Source organism: Phaenicophaeus curvirostris, chromosome 18, assembly GCF_032191515.1.
Source record: "Phaenicophaeus curvirostris isolate KB17595 chromosome 18, BPBGC_Pcur_1.0, whole genome shotgun sequence".
Classification (NCBI taxonomy): Eukaryota; Metazoa; Chordata; class Aves; order Cuculiformes; family Cuculidae; genus Phaenicophaeus; species Phaenicophaeus curvirostris.
In genome coordinates, this window is record NC_091409.1 from 10,710,357 (window position 1) to 10,731,515 (window position 21,159).

A 21,159-nucleotide genomic window follows, 5' to 3' on the forward strand; every position below is an offset into this window, starting at 1 on the left:
AGTCTGGTGCCACAGATTACAGTGCTGAGAGTTTAATATCCCAAATTCTTTAGTCAGAACAGAGGAAAATAATTCTCCCAAGGAGAAGTAAATCAACCTTTCTTTATTCAGGCCATTTCTACTTCCTTCTGATTTCAGAGACATTTGGGTAAATTCAGATCACGTTATTTTCAAGCTTTTATTATCTGAGAGACATGGCTGCTTTCAAATGAAAATGAGTTTTCTCATGGAATGACTTGACCCTTGGAGCCAGAAAGTGAGGAAACACTCTTGGGGGACTCACAATAGAAACAACAAGAACTGGCTACAAGGATTAGCAGCACTGTTGTGGAGCCCAGCAGCAAGCCTGTCACTTTGAAGGCCTGCAGTACACGTTGATAAGGTTGTACGGGCTCCCTGCGGTCACCCTCAGCTTAGGCAAACCAAAGTATAGTGGAAATTGGGCTGTCTATGGGACACGCTTAGGCACCAAGCAAGCTGCCTTCCTCACGCTGGCAGTTCACACTCCTCCTCCTCCAGCGCTTGCCTCCCATCACTACTGCTCCCTGGGATGTACTCTGCTTTCTCCCAAGGACCATGCAATGCAATACAAGGCTTTACTAGAAATAGGCAGCTTCTTTATTTCAGGACTCAAGTGCAAGCCCAAATAGATCTGGAGGAACACAGCCCTGAAGAACAGCAAGCCTAGAATGTCAGGTAAGAGTATGATATTTAAAAACAATATATACTTTGAGTCTTTTTCCTATCATAAAAAAAAGACTGCAAAATGTTTGATGTCTCCAGAAAGCAAGAAGCACATTAACCAGCTCCCATAAAGCTTATGTGTGATTAAGAGCAAGGCAACCACAGTCACAAATACATCAGCCCACACCCAGCTGTAGAATGCAGACTGAAGTCCAATGTGCAGAGTCTCGAAACCCCACTTAACACTAGCACGAACAGACCTGAACCTGTGAAGGTCTAAATCATTCAAGCTCAGAGTAGCACACGCTCAAATACACAGCGGCCTTCCAAGCCCAAGCAGCTAAAGCATGAAAATCCATCTATGAAGGAAATACCTATATTCATGTACTGTGCGAGATGAGTAGGAGGAGACACCAGTTTCATTTTAACTTTGTAGCAATCATCTTGTATTACATATAAAACTGTAAAGGAGTGCAAACATTTAAAGGCAACTGACACCTTAGAAATTCTTGTAGATAGACACACAGCACCACATGTTGCCTGTGAGCAAAGCTTCAACAACTGCAGACTATTCTTACCCAGCAGATCGTGTTATGTACACTGTGTGATCGGGACATGCGCGTACATACGGAACATCCTGACACTGGATCTCGGAAATCCATGAAATGCCTTGCTACTCTTGCTCAGATTTGATATCCTGGTTTCTTCATCGCCCGTTTATTCATCAGTATCTCAGACTTAAGACACCTATTGCATTTCCCTTGGCTCCAACTAGATTTATTGACAGTCTGAAAGCACAAACCCAGGTTATTAATAATTTTCAAATTCAGGGAGGCCTGAAAATTCTGATTTGGTATCTTGCATCTTTATCTGTACACTATGTGCCTCATCTGCCAAAAACTTATGTTTTATGATTACAAAGGTATACCCTCATACAGGAAAAAACAAACAAACACATAAGGCTTAGACCTGTTTTGTTTTCTGCCAGTCTATTTGTGTCTATTTCCTGACTCTTTCTTGTTCTTATTTGGTATTTAAATCCTACATTAAATAACACGTTTTCCTCAGAGAACAATGGGCATCTTCAAAGCATGGTACAGACCGTGATAGATGGAGTTCTCCAGGGTAAAGCTCATGACAACGTCTGTTGCTTAAGAGGGTGGAATAGCAAAAAAAAAAAAAAAGATTTAAAAAGAAGTTTTCAAAAGCACCATACTCATTCTCATGAGCAGCCAAAGCACCAACTTTCAATATGACTGGCGGAGCCCTTGGATATACACAAAACTTGATTAAAAGCAAATTAATAGATGACCATCTACATTGCAAAGCTAATAATGGAAAAGAAAATCCCACTGGCCCAGAAAAGCAGTGACAATTTTTGTGTTGAGTGCTTACAGTCTATCACTGGAATAAACAAAAGCACTAAAAACCTAGGGTTGCTTAAACAGAAGCTCCAATGACATCCACCTCGAAAAAGAATAAGCAACCACTGTTACGATTTTTCAGCACCAGAGTCAGAATCAAGAAGTCTGCATTCCTGAGTCGTTCTTTGATGTCTTTTGTGTTTTAATCACAAGACTATCCTTCCCCTTTGCTCTCCAGGGAGCAGTAAGATTTCTCACCAAAGCAACGTGGACTCGGATAACCCAAGGAAACTATCTCCAGTTTCACGCTACAGCTTCCTTTTCCAAACAGCAGCAGTGGTGGTTATGCCCCGAGGTCCTGCTTGCTGCTGCTCCTGCTCTGCAACTGGACAAAATTCCCCAGAGGGAAGTCTGATTTCACGTGCTACCCGCTCCAATGTGACAAGAGAGCATAAATTTCCTTCCCTCATTTGTAAACAGGCTGCTTATAGGCCCTACTTGATTCTTTACACCAGACCGCAGCTCAGACTTCAACAACTCAGTCTCAAATTTTCTGACATGTGCAATGATGAACATGTGCTTCTCTTCCCTAGGAGGGCCTGAAATCTACATCTTCCAGAAAATCTCATTTGGAAGCACACTGATAACAAAGGCCTCAAGCAACAACCTTGAGAAGAGTAACTTTTTTTCCTCCAAAAGCAAAGCAAGCTGCATAGACATCCACTTCAGCCACCAAGCTGAGCAGTCCTGGTCTTCCATTTGACTAAGATGCTTACGGGAGCCTCCAGGGGAACACAATTTAACCACCACACTAATCTCAGAAGGAAAGAGAAGTCAATGAGATGCCATCCTTACCCTGAAGAACAGGTTTCAGCCTTCTATCAGAAAGCTATTTCCAGACAACCCCAAAGCTATTATTAGGAGGGACTGGGAATAATTTAAAGATCAGAAGTCTGTCTTCCTGGCTAATTCAAAGCTGAAAAAACCCTACTTTAAAGAAACCAAACAAAAGTTTCTTGAGACTGCATGCACCCAGATAATTTTATTCTGACTTCATGCCTCTGAGCACTGTGGATCCTTCATCACCTTTGCTGCACATGCCTCTCCGCCAACATGCCAGCCTCAAGTTACTGAAGCAGGAGAGGGAAAACCCCCATAAGAGAGAGGGAAGCTTCAGTGCAAGTTAGCCTGAAAAGAGGACAACTGGATCATAAATCTGTTTTAGAAATACCCAGCTTTGCCAACAAAATAAGATCTTCCTTTTCACCAAGATCATTACAGCTGAACCACAGCAACAACACTGCTTTATACCTCCCAAGGGACTTAACGTCAACAACCTGCACTGTTTTGTTTTTTTTAAAGGTAAAAATTACAGTAGGACACCACATGAACAAAGGCAGAACCAGGGATTACATCACCTAGAGACATTCACTGCACTGGCTTAGTTCAGACAAAGGCCAGACAAGTAGAAATGTATCTCCGAAAGCACTACAGCCTTTTTGCTAGCTTGCTTACTGTCCTTCACTTAGCATTTTGGTGTGAACAAGGACATCTGAAGGCCGTGGAGAGCTCAGGCTGAAGCGCATGAAGCGGTAAATGCAACAGAAGCAGCCATTTCCCTTGAAAGCATGGCTGCATTTCCCAGTGAGGATGCCTGCAGGAGGAGAAGAGGGAGGACAGGAACAGAGAACAGGCACCTGGCAGCAGCTGCTCCGGCTGCGATCACATGGGAAAGTCACAAGTGGAAAGTGTTTCCAAGGAATGGCAGGTGTGCAGATCACAGCTTCCTTCTTCAAACTACAACGGCTTTGCAGTAATTCAACACCGCATTCTTCAGGTGCCATTTATGTACATGAATAATCCCTTCCCAGGCCTTTTCCATTCCAGCTTCAAAATCACAAGCTGGGAAGGATGCTTTATCTGAAGTACCCCATATTTCCTCTCTCTCATTTTCTCAGCTGTAATTAGCTCGTGACTGGGAATCTGCTACTAGCAAACACCCAAGCCTGCTGCACGCAGAGCCTTGCTCGCCTACTTGGAAGCTGCTACAGTGCAACTGAAGCGTAAAATAACAGGGAGTTGTGATTTTAGCAAAATCTAAAAGCACAATAGGGACAGAGCACAGGTTACAGAGCACATGTCCCGTTTGACGTAATACAATATTACTGGAAAACTGTGATCATATTCAGACTAGCACATAGCAAGGAATGGCTGACTGGGCAGGGAGCATTTCCGAAACAGAAGGAACACCAGCGAAGGGCAAGGTTTCAGCTGGCTTGCAGTATTTTATGCTCACTGTTAGAGGGTTATCCTATGGTATCACAGGGAACGAACACGTGAGCCCCAATGGTTCTGCTGGGATTTCAGCAATACAATAAACCGCACCACCCCCCCAACCTCTTTTCCCAGAGTTGAAAGGCGTCTTTTCACCAGTTTTCACAGATAATAGATCAAGCCTTCAGCAAGAGAACAAGATAAAAAGCTGGACTAATCAACAGCTGATAAAAATATACTTGCACACTGAGATGAGCATCAGGCTTTGTGTGCACTTTTGGGGGATGCGCGAGACTCAGTGATTGTACTAAATGAAAAGCAAAGATTCCTACTACTGGAAGGCAGCATCACATTAGAAAGCTGATTAAGGTGAGCTGGGCACTCAAATGGGAAATAAAACCAAAACCACCCACGCTGGGAAAAATCTGATGTTGAAATCCTGTTTCAAAATTGCCTTTTTTCCTGTCAGCTATCCCTGCCTCTTCCCGCCCCCAGTGCACACAATTCTTAGCAGTTTAGGATCGGATAATAAATCAGAGGAGATATACAAGAAGCTTGAACTGAAACTTATCTGCATTCATGACTAGCAAACGCCTGGAATCTGTGTTTTTCCTAGCAAAGCCATGAAACTTAGAAGACGCCAGTGAAGATCAGGTCTATAAATCCCATATGTGTTCCATGCTTCTGTTCATCTCAAGCTGTGATCACAAGAGATTTAGTTAATGGAGGAAACATGCAATACGACAGAAGACTTTTTTCCTGCGGCTCAGATGCTTGTCACACTGACAACACGGATCAGTGCTGCAAGAGCAGCCTCTCTACTCCCCTTCCCTGTCACAGCCATTTCTCCACTCTTCGCTCTGCTGGCAGCCCACACTCCATGCACAAAGCCCAGGACACCTGGCAGAAAGACACTTGTTAATGCCAACACTTCCAAACCAATCTCTAACAAGTCTTGGCTTCAAAGGGCCTGTTATTTCATTATTTCACATGGTCTGCTTGACTGACATACTTGTCTCCCACAGATGAGACACCTATTTCACTTTATTTTTGTAACCACTGACATTTACGTTTAATGGGTGTTATTAGATTTTCTTTTGGGGATTGGGAAGTAAAAGTCTGAAGAGAAGGCGCAGAAAAAAACACTTTGCTTGATAGCGATGTGGATTTATTCTCTGATGCAGATTTTTCTTAAGTGGGGTTCACGTTTTCTTTCCTTGAGGGGTGATGAAGAAGACCTGAGGCACAGGAATGTTCTCTCCCAGTTTACTACAGCTGTAAATGGGTGGTTAAGATACAGAAGTGTCATCTTGTGAGTGGGAGAGAAGGAAAGCAAGAAGCAAAATTAAGGAGTTCTTCTACATACCGCTCCACACACTTCTGCCATATGAAATCAAAATCATCTATTTTAGGTATTTCTGAGACTTGTCTTGGCAGCTGAGATCCTTCAAAGTCTGGATACAGGAAACACTCTCCTGCTTTGGAGTTGTTCTGCCTTCCTGATGCAGGTTTTATTTTAAAAGCCTTTTTTAAGCACAGGGCAGGAAATGAAATTGTCAAAATATCAGACAAAAATTATCCGTTTCAACCACAGACCGTGGACAACGTCCGGTGCAGTCCTGCACTTCTCAAGATTGCCATCAGGGGACCCTTCACAAACCCTGTATAAAACACCACAGAGGCAGAAACCCAAGTTTCACTGACATAGGCTAGGATTTCTGCTAAAACACTTTGAGAATTACCAAAGATACAGCACATCTTTTGCAATAACACACCGGCTTTTCTGAAATACAGAATGGATTTTCTGAAGATTTACATGCAATTCTATTAACACAAACCTTTCCAATAGATTCATTTTCAACTTTAACAGGCGACAGGCCTTTATCAATAGCATTAAAAATTCCCCATACAGGTAAAAGCCATTGGAAAATCCCATGTTTTTGTAACCTTAGAAATTTTGTTTAATTTCTAATGAAGTAATGGCTATTTTTCACTTTTTTTCATTGTCTAAGGAGAAGCTTCAGTACAAATAAGAAGGATTTTTCCCTTTGAAATACATCTGTGAATAAATATCCCCTACCAAAACACCAGATAGGATTCTCAGCAGGGCAGAGGGTCTCTGAGCTCTGCTGCTGTCCCCTGCCACTGGGTCCAGCTGATGCTCTTACTGCAGATGCAGGGCAGTGCTGGATGGTGACAGTGGAGGGACAGTAACGTGGTAGCGCTGCTGCACGGCTGAGTTTTGGAAGGGGCATTTTAGCACCTTTGTTTTTTAATAAACAAGCCCTTTGACCCCACACAGTCTTCACAACAAGCTGTAATTAGATGGGAAGCAAGACAATGGCCCCCTGACATCTAATCCTCACAGACACAACTTACATTTATGGAATTACATGGATAGCAGCTGAATCAAAGGATTTGGGCAAGAAATATTTAAATTTCAATTATGAGATCAGGTATTTCCAAAGAGCTTGTGTTAGAAGTCAGCTGGCTTTACACACTGCGCACAACTGAGCGTGAATAGCTGTGACAACAATAACAATTTTTGAACCCTCCTGAAGGAGCAATCCAACCAGAACACCACACATTCATGTACATCATCTTCCCCAACTACCACTTTCAAGGCTAGATCTCACAATTCAGCACTACAATACGTTTATTTTTCAGATGGCAAGTTTCAAAAGGTAGAAAATGCTTCAGAAAAACATTGCAAGCTGGACATGCAGCCTGGGGAAGCAAAGTCCCACCTTGCCTACAGGCCTGTGGGGCAAGGCAATATTATGTCATGTCTCCCCAAAACATGCCTGGAACAAATCCCCTGCACATGCACACACTCAGTGACGCCACCCACACAGGTGAACCCTCTTACAGGACTCAAAGATGCAGGTATTGTGCTCACAGGACAAATGAACACTTAAATGATAAATAAAAACAACTGCACAGCGCCTGCAAAACACAATGTCTTTCTCACTGGTACTTCAAGGCAGCAGTGTAGGGAGGAAGGAATTACTTCAAGATAAAGCACAATTTCAAATCATCTCATGAGCTACACTGCCCAAAACATATTAGCCATTCTTATCTCCTCTCCACTGTTTTGGCATTTATTGTTTATACAATTCAGGAGCACACAGTTTCAAGTTATGATCCATAATTAGCTCTTACAGTTAAAAATACACTGACCATTTCCAACTCCTACACAAATAAGGCCAAATGAATTCTGGAAATTTAAAGATAATGCTTACATTACTCCTTACAAAAGGATGTATTTTGCCAAGATTGCAGGAGAATGACATTTCAAGTGAAGCAATGAACGTCTGGAAATGCAAGACAGTCAATTTTGGGATGCGAGCTTGAAGATCAGAAAAATGGAAATCAGAAATCAAGGCAATACAGACATGTGCGCAAGGAAGAGTGCAAACAGTATGTCCAAAGCATTTAATCTTTGCTGTGGAAGTCAGTAAATGCTGCAAGCTATTTGGCCTAGATTCTTCCACCCCAAACAGTTCTGCTTTACAGAACAGTCAGGTTGTGTAACTTCTCAAAAGGTCACAGAAAATTCAAAGTGCGACCCCAATAAAATAAACCACTGCTCAGCACACCCTCCTCCTTTCTGCACTTCTTTTTACCAGAAATCATAGTTAATGCAAGCTTTTAAAATTTATTTTTAGATTGTGTTATCACAGTTGCAAAGCAATTAGTTAATAACAGTTGCTTGGCCACAGCACAACCACTGCTGCCATTCAGAGTGTCAGAACAGAAACTTACCCTCCAGCGACTGGTTTTTACAAGTTCCACTGTCAGAGCAGGCTCCGCAGCACGAGTTACAGCTAGGGAAGCTTCTCTGAGCAACACCCCACGTGTGACGCACTTGCCACACCAAATCCCCACAGACAGACCTGCATGTCCCTGTTCATGCAGTTCACAGCCTAGGCTAGGGTATTGACTGGACTGTGGAATTCACCCCTACTTCAGGAACTACAGGTTGTCACAGAGTAGCTAGGTGTTCATCTTCAGTGTGGGCAACACAGCAATTGACTGGCATGGAACACCTTCCCTGTGTAGTGGCAGTGTAGCATATCAATTGCATCAGCCAAAACAACATGCAATCCTTTCTACTTTGGCATCTAACCCAGCAGCTGAGATCATTTCACAACAAGTTCCTGCCTCAGTGTTGAGATATTCAACTATTGCAGCAGGTCAAGGACGTCACCACCACTCTGGAAGACCAGCTTTCCAGACGCTTACAAGTCTTGGAAGGCTGAGAAGTCCCATCAGGTTCATCTATGCTAAAACAGTGAGTTTATACCAACACTCAAGAGAGCTCCACCTTTCTGACAAGAAATCGGAACCACAGAAAAATGTTCATGAAAAAATTGATCAATCTTCATGAAGACAGAGTTAAACTAGTTTTCAATGTCTTTATTAGCACTAAGTCACAATAACCCAGACATTAATGCTGGCTGACGTTTGTAAGACACTGCTTCAGCTACCCACATGGAAAAGCATGCAATGACAGAAGCTAAGCTTAAAGCACCTACACTCAAACCACACGAACTGCATCCTCGTGTATTAACAGAGCAATTCTGCTAAGACTGCACGTGCAACACTGTTCCAGCATATGAGGACTTTGAGTTTTTCCTCACCTATTACTGTGCTTGGACTTTTCCCGGTCTTTTTCCTTGTCCTTCTTGTGCTCTTTGTGCCGGTGTTCTCGGTCTTTGTGTTTATCTTTGTGTTTGTGAGAATCTGCAAGCAGAGGCAAAAAAAAAAAAAAATTAAGAAATGAAACTGGGAGAAAACTCCACGCCTCCCTCATGAACCTCTGCATTTTTCCCCACCCTACCCCAGTATTTTCTGTGATTCAAAATTTGTAACAAAAATCTTAGTTTCAGAGGTCCTAAATGGATTCATTGTTCCTGCAGCACAAGTTAATTCATCTTGGCAAAAGCTGCTGTTTTTATGGTCTTTAGTTCAACGACCTTTAAACACTTTAAAGACCCTGAAGAAATGTAACCCTTCTTATTGAATAGGTAAGTACAGCTACAGCAAGTTCAATCTTACATGGCAGATGGGAAACTGAGCTTCCTATGCCTGTAAGTATGTCATGCCAAATAGATTATAAGGATACAGGAACAGAGCATAAAGTTGAAACACTAGGCCTGCTAGATCCTGGAATTTAGATTGCTGCTTCTATAAGTATCTGATCTAGGCAAATCAGCTCCCAAATTAAAACAGTCTTGTTCATATCCCCAGCAGCGAGTGCATGGCATGACAGGCACACAGCAAAGGAAAGGAGGAGTAATGAGGGAAAAGGAAAAGAAAGGGTAAAAAGAAAAAAAGGGCTAGGAATTTTTGCCTCATGTGTCTCTTCTGCAGGAAACGCTGACCTCCCCCATCAAGAAAGCCCAACATGACAGCAGTAATTGGTTTGTGATGGCAATGACCACCTACACAGGTTAGGACTCCTCCAAATTAAGTGACAGGTCAGGAATGGGAGACATCACTCAAGTAAATCTACATGAACACAGTAATTTTGTTGGCATCAATTTCTGCTCCAAGTGACATTGCCCATCCTCAGTGACAACTGTACTGTACAATAAAGTCCATTAAAGCACCAGGGAAACACATTCAGCACAGATAAGCATAGTTGAATTATAAACTCGTTTACAAGCATCTTTAAGTCCTTAAATATTCTTTATAAGCAAATCAAAAAGGAGTTAAGGACAATGCAGCACCCAAACCCACCTCAGAAGGCTGTGCCATTTACAGGCAAGGTCACTGCAATGTTGGGAAGAATCTGTGCATTCCCAGAGTGTGTTGGGTTTGTTGTTGTTTTTTTTTTTTTCAGATAGGCTTCACAAAGCAACTAAAATGAAGTAAGCTCCTCAGGACACCTAAAAGGCTGCGTTGACTTTGGCAACTGCTTCCAGATCATAGTGCCAGAATTTCCCGAGATCTTGCATGCAAGGTATTGATGCTTAATTAACTGTAAAGATGTTACCATGTCTCTAAAAAGGCTGCTATCCCTGCACTAATAATAGGAAACGTCAACACAAGGATTTTGTGACTTTCACAGTCACATGGGAAATTGCAGGGCCAGGAAGAAGCCTCCTGACTCCAAGTCTTTTGCCACAAATCCATTTTTTCTCCTAAACTGACACCAGCTCTTACAAAGCTCAAAGCATTCAATTGGCTTTAGAAGAAACATCCCCACAGATGCATTTCCGCAGAACACAGGTTTAAACCATTGCTCTGTAACTTCAGGTGCTGTTTTCAGACACCTGAAGTAACACAGCATAAATCAACACAGGAACGCTGACATTCAAGCCTCCAGCCTGCCTTCTGCATCTTTCCTGATCCTCCCAAACACTGTGACACTTCCTAGTGCGTTGGTGCACATGCTATATACACTTAAAGCTCAGGATTTAGTTCTCTATATTTTGATATACAGGCATGTGGCAGGTTATGTGGAACATTTGGTGTTACAGCATAACAAATCTAAGAGTCTTCAAGTACCTAAACAGCAAAATTTATTTCACAGCAGACAGGGCTTTGCAGGCATCTCTGGCAAACCATGTGAGGACTGGACACCTACACGCTCTGAACTGCCAAGCAGGCATTTCTCAGTACCCTTCTTCCCACCAGGACAACACACATTTCACTGGCAAAAATGTTTTCACGGTGCATTTCACACTTTGGATTCCTCAGTTCAGCCAGTAGCTGGAAGCTTAGGCTGTTTGCAAACTGCCTGGGTTTTATTCCACAGAGTGTGCTCACCGATTCCTAAAGCACCAGCTGAAGTGAACAGTCATCTAATTTACACTTGATGAATAGGTAAATTGCTAGAAAAACCACTGTGGTGCTATACATAGAACTATGTACATTCCTTTTACAGCAAACTCCCTTTTTAAGGGGGCACATAGCAAGAGAGTCAATATATTCTACACCAACCCAGTGTAGACAACCCTGCTCAAAGCTATTCTCTTTAAAGCTTAGAACCACAAGATTATTTTTCACCAAAAAAAGCACAAAACAGAACAGTCTTTTATCTTCATCACTAGGTTCCCTTCCAGCTGACTTGTGCTTTCCAGCCGAGTCTGTTCTTGGAAAGTAGTTCCAGGGCTATACCCTGCAAACACTGCAGTCAGACATCTATTTCATCAATCCTCTGCACTGCTTACAGTGATTTGTTATTTTCAGATAATTAAAGCCTGGTACAACAGCAAAGAAAATGCCTGGTCAATTAAACCAGCTCTACTTGCTACTTGCTAGTATTCGTCACTACTCAGCCTTCCTTTGCCATTACCAAAGGATTGCTAGCAGGTAGGTCTTTCATATACGCACCCTGGCTAAAAAGCCGGCCAAAACGACCGGGGAACAGAAGGTTGTGCGCGTGGCCTTAAAAGCAGAAGAGAAAAACTGGCAGGAGAGCTTTCACCCAAATGCAGCCAAGGCCGGATAGGGACTTGGCCTCTGACACTGGAAAACAAATTCAGTGGTTCCATGGGGGCAAGCATCCTGCCTCACAGACACACCTCCAAAGAACTAGATCATTCTGAAATATTTGCCCAGTATTCAGACTTAATGGGGGAGCTTTCAGACACAATGCCATAAGGTAGGTTAAGAATTAAGACTTCAAAAGGGTTTATTAAATCGTCTTGAGCTGACATACCTATGTCTCCAGCAGGCATTAAAGCCCTTAGTCTTTTTTTTTTTCCTGAGGGTGGAGCTGGCTGAAGTTCAGGAGACTGGGTGATTAAAAAGGACAGAATTCTTTTTTTGGCGTATCACACAAAAATGCTTTGTTCCAGACAGGCTTTATTTTCTTTGGTGGCTGACATGAAACAAGCTTGGCCATGTCATTCCAGCTTGTGTACCCTCTTCACAGAAGCCTGTACAGTATCATCTCCAACCAAACCCCATGGGCAACAGATGATCAGATTGGGAACAAAACTTTAAGACACACTGGATCACCTCGCACCAAACCTCATCGGTACATAAGCAATCAACAAAGTGTTCCTGTCTGTAATGTATCTTCTTTGATACATTTAGCATTTTGTTTCCTAGAAACATCTTCCACCATCCAGTAACACTCACAGCTGACCACAGTTGCCTCAGTCCAGCCTCACATGAGCTACAAAATGAGGTCAGACAATATCACACGTGCAGATTTGTTTCCTGCCTTTTATGTCTTCCATTTATTATGTCTGCTCCCTCTAACACTAAACCACGAGAAAAATACTCTACCTTCTTCAAGAGAATTTACAAAATCCACTGCAAGGAAAGTTCAATCCCATGAAAGCTTGTGTGATATTTAAAGGACCACAGAAATCAAAAAGCCACCCTCCAGCACCAAGGCTACAGCGGGGACAGGGGTTAAGCTCACTGGGCAAGGATCCATTACCCCCAGGGCTCTCCCTTCGGCATACCCCAACACAAACACAGCTTTTGGCATCTCATCTGTTCTAGAAAGCTGGATGTCTCTGGCACTGGATCTCTGTCTGTTAATGCTGAGCTTGGTACATCTCCAAAAGATTACTGCAGTCCCCGTACTATTCCTGCCATCCCCCCCGTACCTCCAACAATCACAAGCAGCTCTGCATTTTTGTACGCTGATTCATCTCTCAACTCTGTTTAATTACAGGGATGCCTGACTTAAGGATGGGAAATTCTAAGCACTTTTGGTCTGTGGTTCTGTTTGTCACCCTCCCCCCCTCGCCTGCCAGCCTTTGCTCCACTGCTAATTCTCCAGGGAAAGGCTGAGTCATAGCCCTATTTGCAATACTTGTATATACGTATTGCTGGAACAGCACAGTTTTACGCTTCATCCAGGAACAGAGCTGTAAAAGGTTAGGCATCTCTAACAACGGCATGACAAGAACAGCGATGAAGCAAAAAAGCCATTCTCCAGCCACCTGGAAAGGAAGAGTTTTGACGGAGAGCAAAGACCAGCAGCCTCCTTTCCTAATGAAAGGAGATGGTCTGTGACAAAACAGTTCTGTGGGACTATACTGCTTTAATTGACGGGACAAGTTAATTTGCTTTTAAACACTTCTGATTACTTACACATCACAACCAAGGGAAGCAGACCAACTTCCTACATTAATATTTCAATTTTGACAGCAACTTTTTAAATAAAATACTGAAATCAGAGAGGGGAGTAAGTTCTTGCATACCCAACTGGTACAGCTATCAATACCACTTGAAAGCATACGGCTGGCACATGACACAGGATGCTGTAGATGCTATATCCCATATCCTACTTCCATTTTACCCAATCTTCATCATTTTGCATTAGAATATTTTCTTAACACTCCCCCCCCCCCGAGAACTGGGGAAAACAGATGTGAGCAACAATCTGGCCCTTCTCATTTCTCCTAAATTAGGTGAGAGAGCTGGCAAATTAACACGTGGTAACCCCAATTTCTGCTGAACACTAGCTTTTCCAGATAAATCTACTAGACTTCCATACTTGCTGTCTCTTGGTTCACTATCTTATACGTTTTTGTGGGCATAATTTGAATACCCCATTAACCTTCTTATAAAAAGGTTTCTGCCTGCAGTCTTTGTTCTTTTAAAGTGTTTTACTAGGTTCTGGGGATAAGGACTTTTTGTACTTTCCTTGTGGTTGCAGCAACACCCCAACTGCTTTTCCTCGCATTAGATAGCCTCAAAATACCTCAACTGGTACATATGCTGGTATTTTATCCATTCAAAGCCTCATTTTAATGCTCCTCTATACCCCTGTCCAGAAAGGAGATTTAAACTCATTTGATTCTTGAGATCAAAATCTGTGCACAAATCTGAAGGCAGAGCATGAAAACTCAACCACATCACCAACTAAGAACAATAACTTTAACTTCTTGTTACTCCAACATCACTTCTGCTTTGAATGAGCAGCTGAAATTTCTGCCCTACTTTAAGTCCGATGTCTCGACACGAGTTATTTGTACCAGAGAAGCACTCAGGTTCTCAGGACCATCGGTCTGTAGGAATGTGGTGCTCTCCATTACCATTATTATTCAGCCATCCTGAACCTGAGCAGGAAGCCCTTTATGATCAGTGCAGAGGACATGAATGACGGAACCAGCAGGGTCTTTTCAACTTCTCCTCTAGAACGGAGATAATAAAGTCTTTTAAAAAACTTCTCCAGTTCCACCGCTAAACTATGCGGCTGAAAGGGATGTAACTCAGTTACACTGGATTAGGTTGAAAAGTTGGTCAAATTCAAAAGCTTCTAAGGAGCCTTCCTGTCGCTTGAGGAATGGCTGGTCCCTTCTCTGCTAACTACTGCTTTTATGGCAGACCATTCACTCCACAACTGCAGCTTTTTTACTACTTAGGTACAATACCTTCTCAGAGAAAAGACTTTGTACTTTCAAGTAACTGAAGATTTCACAGAATCATACAATCACCAGCTTGGAAAAGACCTCTTGGATCATCGAGTCCAACCCATTCCTATCTGCCTTTCAGGTAGAGAGCAATAAGGTCTCCCCTCAGCCTCCTCTTCTCCAGGCTAAACACCCCCAGCTCTCTCAGCCATTCCTCATAAGGCCTGTTCTCCAGCCCCTTCACCAGCTTTGTTGCTCTTCTCTGGACTCGCTCCAGAGCCTCAACATCCTTCTTGTGGTGAGGGGCCCAGAACTGAAAACAGGATTCAAGGAGCGGTCTCATCAGTGCCGAGTACAGACGGAGGATAACCTCCCTGGACCTGCTGGTCACACCGTTTCTGATCCAAGCCAAGATACCATTGGCTTTTTTGGCCACCTGGGGCACTGCCGGCTCATGTTCAGTCACTGTCAACCAACACCCCCAGGTCCTTCTCCTCTAGGTAGCTTTCTAGCCACTCTTTTCTTAGTCTGTAGCTGCACAGGGTTGTTGTGCCCCAAGTTCAGGACCCAGCATTTGGCCTTGTTAAACCTCATGCCATTGGTCTCTGCTCAGCAGTCCAGCCTGTTCAACTCCCTTTGGAGCCTCCCTGCCCTCTGGCAGAATGACACTCCCTCCCAGCTTAGTGTCCTCTGCAAACTTGCTAAGGGTGCACTCAGTGCCTTCATCCAGGTCATTGATAAAGACATTGAACAGGAGTGGACCCAGCACTGAGCCCTGTGGACACTTGTGACCGGCCTCCAGCTGGAATTAACTCCATTTCCCACCACTCTCTGGGCCCAGCCAGCCAACCAGTTTTCCACCCAGGAGAGTGTGCGCCTGTCCAGGCCAGTGGCAGCCAGTTTCCTAAGCAGAATGCTGAGAGAAACTGCGTCAAAGGCTTTACTGAAGACCAAGAAGATACATCCACAGCCTTTCTCTCATCCAGTAAGCGGGTCACCTTGTCATAGAAGGCAATCAGGTTAGCTTGGCAGGACCTGCCTTTCATAAAACCATGCTGACTGGGCATGATCACCCATGATAACTTTATCACATTACCACTTGTTTTGTCAAATCATATTACTTTTAGAGTTTTGATTTTTTAGGTATAAAACAACTACTATTAAAATCATCAAGTTTCAGATGCTTAAGTGATGCCAAGAAAGGCTAAGAAAGTTCAAACATGAATGTAGTTCAAGGTATCTAAGATACTCTTCATATTCCTGGCAGAGAACGTGTACTTTTGCCTTAGGCATCTGATCAAAATGGGTTAGTGCTGCACTAACTTTTATAATATATAGATTTTATCAGCAAGTAGAGATACTTTCTAGTCATTATCCAAGATCTTAAGATCAACAGTGACAGGATCAGCAGAATACCCAAACAGGGAACAGTAACCCCACATGTGAAGATTGCTCCATGAGGTTCTGGTCAACTTATAAGCTGTTTACCTGAAAAAAGCAACTACCATGTAGAGATGAAAAAGCCTATCTGCAGACCCCATGTGTCTCAAAGTGGCACGGCCTGAGGCACCAGGGATCAGGATCCTCACTGTTAGACAGGTTATGACTTTGGACTAGTCATCTGGCTTTATATGTTTTGATTTAACAATTTTGAAGGCATGTACAATAACCCTGCCTAACCAGCTTGGAAGAGGTTTAAAAACTCTTCCAAAATATTTGTATTCCAGTTGGAGGAAGTCACAGTAGGATCACAGTGTTTCAGTGATCAATTACACCATGTTTCTAGAGTTTAAATGGACTGCCATTGCTGTAGCCCCCAAAAGGCAGAGGAAAAATTACTGGAGAGAAAACAGAACTGCGCCCAGGTTCCAGACAGCACCTTTCCCAACAGAGCAGGGCAGACCACAAGAAAACAGAACTACAGTTATGAAAGATACAGGAACTGTAAAACATCTGTATGCAGCTAGCAGTGTCAAAAGCAGAAAAACACACCCAGAAGGCACTGTTCAGAGAGATGATGGTATTGTGGATGACACTCCGGAGTAGAAAACCATAATCTAAAATAAACTTCCCCTGTGAAACTGGATATGTCACTTCCTGGCCTAATGGCCCTATTTACACGACTACATAAAACACATAAAACATTTACCCTGGAAAGGTATTGCAGGTCTGTTTGCTGTGCTGTTTTATTTCTCAAATAGCTGACTGCAAAACATTTGGCATCCTGAAATGAGTGACTGAAAAACTGAGACCATAATTTGAGTCCCCTGTAACCACTACCTGGATCAGAGTAACTCAAACTCCAAGTGATCATCATGTGCTCTAACAGAAACTGAATCTGGGGAAGCAATGTTTCCTCAGCATGAAATACAATAAAAGCAGAACAACCTGGGTTTTCAGTAGGTGTCGAAGGAAAGCTACTACACAATATTGAAACAAAACTGCTGGGCTTTTGCATCTGCACGCAGAGTGCCACACTTCATGGTACAGGTACACCTTTCAAAAGCAGCTTGACATGCAATCATTTACCAGTACTGAAAGACATCTCTACAATCAACATCGCTAGATGTTGATCAAGAAAGCTATTTCTAAATCCTTAAAATCCTCCTTGAAGTCAGATTCAAATGAAGTACAATTACTGTGCTGTCACAACCTTATCTTACTTCAGGTGCATCACTGGGTGAGATGCACCAATTCAGGGAGGCTGACACTGCAAGTGTTCACTGTTGCCTTCATAAACCAGAATAAAACTTGAGTTTTATAGTTTACTGCAAACTAACTAAGTTAATTTTGGCTAAGCACAAGGAGAACATACAAAGCTGCTCTTGGTTGTGAAGCTTCAGACCCTCAGTCATTCGTTTTCCAACTACACAGGGGAAGAAATAGGAAAACAAAAAATGTGAAAGCTTCATGAAAAGGGAGCCTGGAAAAGTAGAGTAACTAAACAATTTATCCTTGCTGAGGCAGGAACTTTACTACTAAAATTAAGACTCCACCAGAGCGCATTCCTTTTTCTAAGGGGTGTCTCATCACCGAATGGATGTGAGTCAACCTATTTTCCAGGCTACAGGTATTCCAAGATAAAATTTGGGTTGAGCCAAAACTGACCATACCACACAGCATCCAATTCTGACAAAGCCTGAAAACATAGTACTTTCCATAGAAACACAGTAAAACCAATAAACTTACAATCCCTCTGCACTCTTCAACAGTTATTTGAGGCAAAAGATACTACAGATATAAAGATACTACAGAGAGATACTACACCCTTATCCTTAAAAAGGCTGTGCTGCACAATTTGGCTTCAGAACAAGACAGGCCCCTTAGTTACCACATTCACTAACAGTGTTATTTGAAGGCCCCATATTCCTTGCTGTTGAACAGTGGGAAAGGAAGAAATCTGTGGAATGACTTGGTGATGAATCTTGACAGGGAAACAGAGGGAGATAGACAGACAGCTAAAGAATTGTCTCCAGCCATTCTCTGTCCTTTAGTGTAACTCCTAGCTACTTCTTAAGAAGTTCCACTTACACTCCAGCAAAGTTTCATTATGCAAGCAAGGATCTTACACAGCTTTTTAAAAACACAAAGTTTGCAAAAAAAGATCAACGCACCTTGTGCTCCACCGAAACCCCGGGGCAACTTCAATCTAAGGAAGAGAGGTAAACAACGTGACAGAACTACTAACAGCCAGAGAGCACAGCACACACAGGACCAAGTCTGCAAGCTAAGCTGTATACTCATTTACCCATCCCAAACTTTAAAAAGCTTATCATGGACAGTCTAAGGAAGCCAGGAAAAACCCCACAGACTGATCACTTGATCTTGTGTGACTGAAGCCTCTGGGAGATTAAGTTAACCTGAAGCAAATGTCATTGCTGGCATTTATCGATCCAAACCAACCTGCTAAAGCAGGGTAGGCAAGCAAGATGTGCTGCAGGAGTGTGCTCAGAAAGAGTAAGTCAGATCATCTTTAGTACACATGCTTTGAACCCTTCTTCAATTTTCAGCCATAATGGATTAATTGCTTAGTTTCTGTGCACCTCATTTTTAAACCTGCTAGGGAAGAATCTAATACTCTGTGGGTAATTAATGCTTAAGTAATTGAGATCGCTATGTGGTATAAAGGGATGCTGACCTTACGAAACTGCTACATTGCAAGCATTTTGCAGCAAAACAACTAATGGTGTAGACAGGAATACTGAGCTTAATGTCCTGACAGTGCTTTAACAGCCTCTTCTGAAAAAGGTGGCACATTCACGTACACCTATTCCACAGCAGATCTTAGCTGCTGTGTAACAAACACCTCAAATCACTGCAAATAGAATTGCAGTAGACAATATTACAAAGGGCAAGACTGATGAAGCCTTATAAAGCATGAAAATACATGTTTGGTCAGTACAGAAAGGCTAAATTAATAGCTGCTTCATACACATGCCAAGGGTTCCCAACTGAGAGGCAACAATGAAGTTTAAAACCATTATTTGCATTCAAAACTAAAAGAAGTTCAATGTGAACAGAAACATGTGTTTCCAGGGATTCCCAAGATGTAAAACATTCTCCTGTAATTGTATAAATAAGAGTCAGAGACTGAAACCCATTAGTATGTTTCTACTAAGAAAGCAGAATAAAACAGAATAGCAAGCTAAAACTTTATGGAAATGACTACCACCATGTACAGCTTAAAATGCTGCCGTGCTGGCATGGAAGAAAGGAAAGCCCAGAGCAGTCTCTTAAGGAAAGAAGATAAGAGCAACCCCATTCTTGTCCCTACTGATACTTGTTCTTATAAGGCTATACACTATAAAAGAGTAGAAGTAATTTTCACAGCCTCCCCCACTCAGAATTTGAGTAACTCACATACCAACACAATTCTCTTCCTTTACTGGGGTAGAAATAGTTTCAGCAGTTTTTTCTCCTGTTGCTTTATGAGTCTACACCCACAGGAGTAAAGTTATGCACTGCAGGCACATCTTTAAAACAGCAGCAAACCCAAAGATATTGAAGTTTCAAAAGCCATGGCCCATCACATCTCTGTATGTGAGGAGGCCAGGATAAGGTCAAGAGCAGGATCTAAAGGAAAAATCCACACAGTGAGCACTGTGGGATGCAGGGAAGCTCCAGGATGCACCAGAAATAAAGCCGTGTAGGAAGCACGTGCCTGGTATATGCCCACCTCACTCCTAGCAGTTGTCACATGCAACAACTGTCTTGCTTTCAGCAAGCATTTACTCCTCTCCTCCTTCCACCACAAACCAGTCCAGAATTGCCTTCCACAGCCAGCGAACAGAAAGAGGACTGGAAAGCTAGGCCAGTGACTCTTTCCAAAGCCAACTCTGCCTGTATCTGAGTATCACAACCAGATCAAAAATGCAAAAGGTAAGAGCAGATAAAGGACAGCCACGACGAGCTTGAGCTTCCTTACCTCTCAGGTTTCAAAGAGCCTTAAGCTCATTGAAGCTACATCTGCATTTCAGTTTGCTAACACAGACACAGAGAGTTGAGAACCTGGAGGGCTTACAGGTACATAAAGTGAATTTTGCTGAGGGGAAACAGCCATTACCAACCAGCTCAGGAAAAAAAAAAGTGCATCAGGAAGTAGTTACAGGTAGGTTCCCTGTGGATTTCTTTTAGATCCACTAATACCAAACAATTTTTACTACAGCATCTAAGCTCAGGCTTTCCAACTTTGCACCCGTTTGCTGCCCACTGTGTGAAATGCAGTTAACATTACTGGCACAGCAGGAAGGACAGACCTGCTGAGAAAGCCTGGACAACTGTTCACAAACCAGCTAACATCCAGGAGTGCAAAAGTAGCTTAAAGTTATGAAAGAAGGTAAAATTTAAGGGCATACAAATAGATAATGCAGGGGAGACTAATCCTATTTTCAGAGTTAGAAAGCAACCAACCTTTAGCATGGACACACTGCTCTAAGGGATGGAGGCACTGCACTGGAGACAAAGCTAAAAAGAACTGTGCAGGGTCACTTGCAAGTCACGTGGCAGCAAGAACCAGAGGCACTCTTGACTCCACTCTCCAAAGCTTTGCTACCACAGGGCAATTGAGACATTCCCAATCATGTTTAGACTTCAGAGCTATGGGGACTCACGGAGATAACCCATCCCTTACTCCACCACAGTCTAAAAACAAAATAGTTCACTTAACCCTTATTTTTCTGGTTTGCAGGCACCATTTTCCCTAAGGAGCTCTTGGCTAGCAGTTTGTGCTACAGAATCTTTCAGACAACACAGTTTTCTTCAAGTCCCTCTCACAAAGGCTGTGCAAGCCTGGGTGGGACGAAACACTCGCTTTGCTCAGCCACCAGACACACACTAGAGACATTTTTGCTCTTTCTTTCCTTCAGAGCTCAGAGAACTCCAGCACATGCTCAACAGCAGCACCAAAATAAAGCCTAGACCTTTAGCAAGAGTTCAGGGACTGTGTTCCTGCCTGCATCAGCCATCACAGGTAGGTGGGCTGAATCATCTCCTGGAGGCTTCTGACA

The 21,159-nt window shown here is 42.8% G+C and overlaps 1 protein-coding gene across 1 annotated transcript in view; it reads right to left on the reverse strand.

Moving 5' to 3' along the window:
• TOP1 (DNA topoisomerase I) overlaps nt 1-18,412 on the reverse strand; it is a 46,667-nt gene extending 28,255 nt beyond the window's left edge. Inside the window, exons 1-2 of the mRNA XM_069871945.1 lie at nt 18,268-18,412; nt 8,966-9,068 (exon numbers count right to left, since the gene is read on the reverse strand). Coding sequence (XP_069728046.1) covers nt 8,966-9,068; nt 18,268-18,397 — 233 coding nt within the window. The 5' untranslated portion in view covers nt 18,398-18,412. The remainder of the gene's footprint in view (nt 1-8,965; nt 9,069-18,267) is intronic.
• Nucleotides 18,413-21,159: the final 2,747 nt, after the last annotated feature.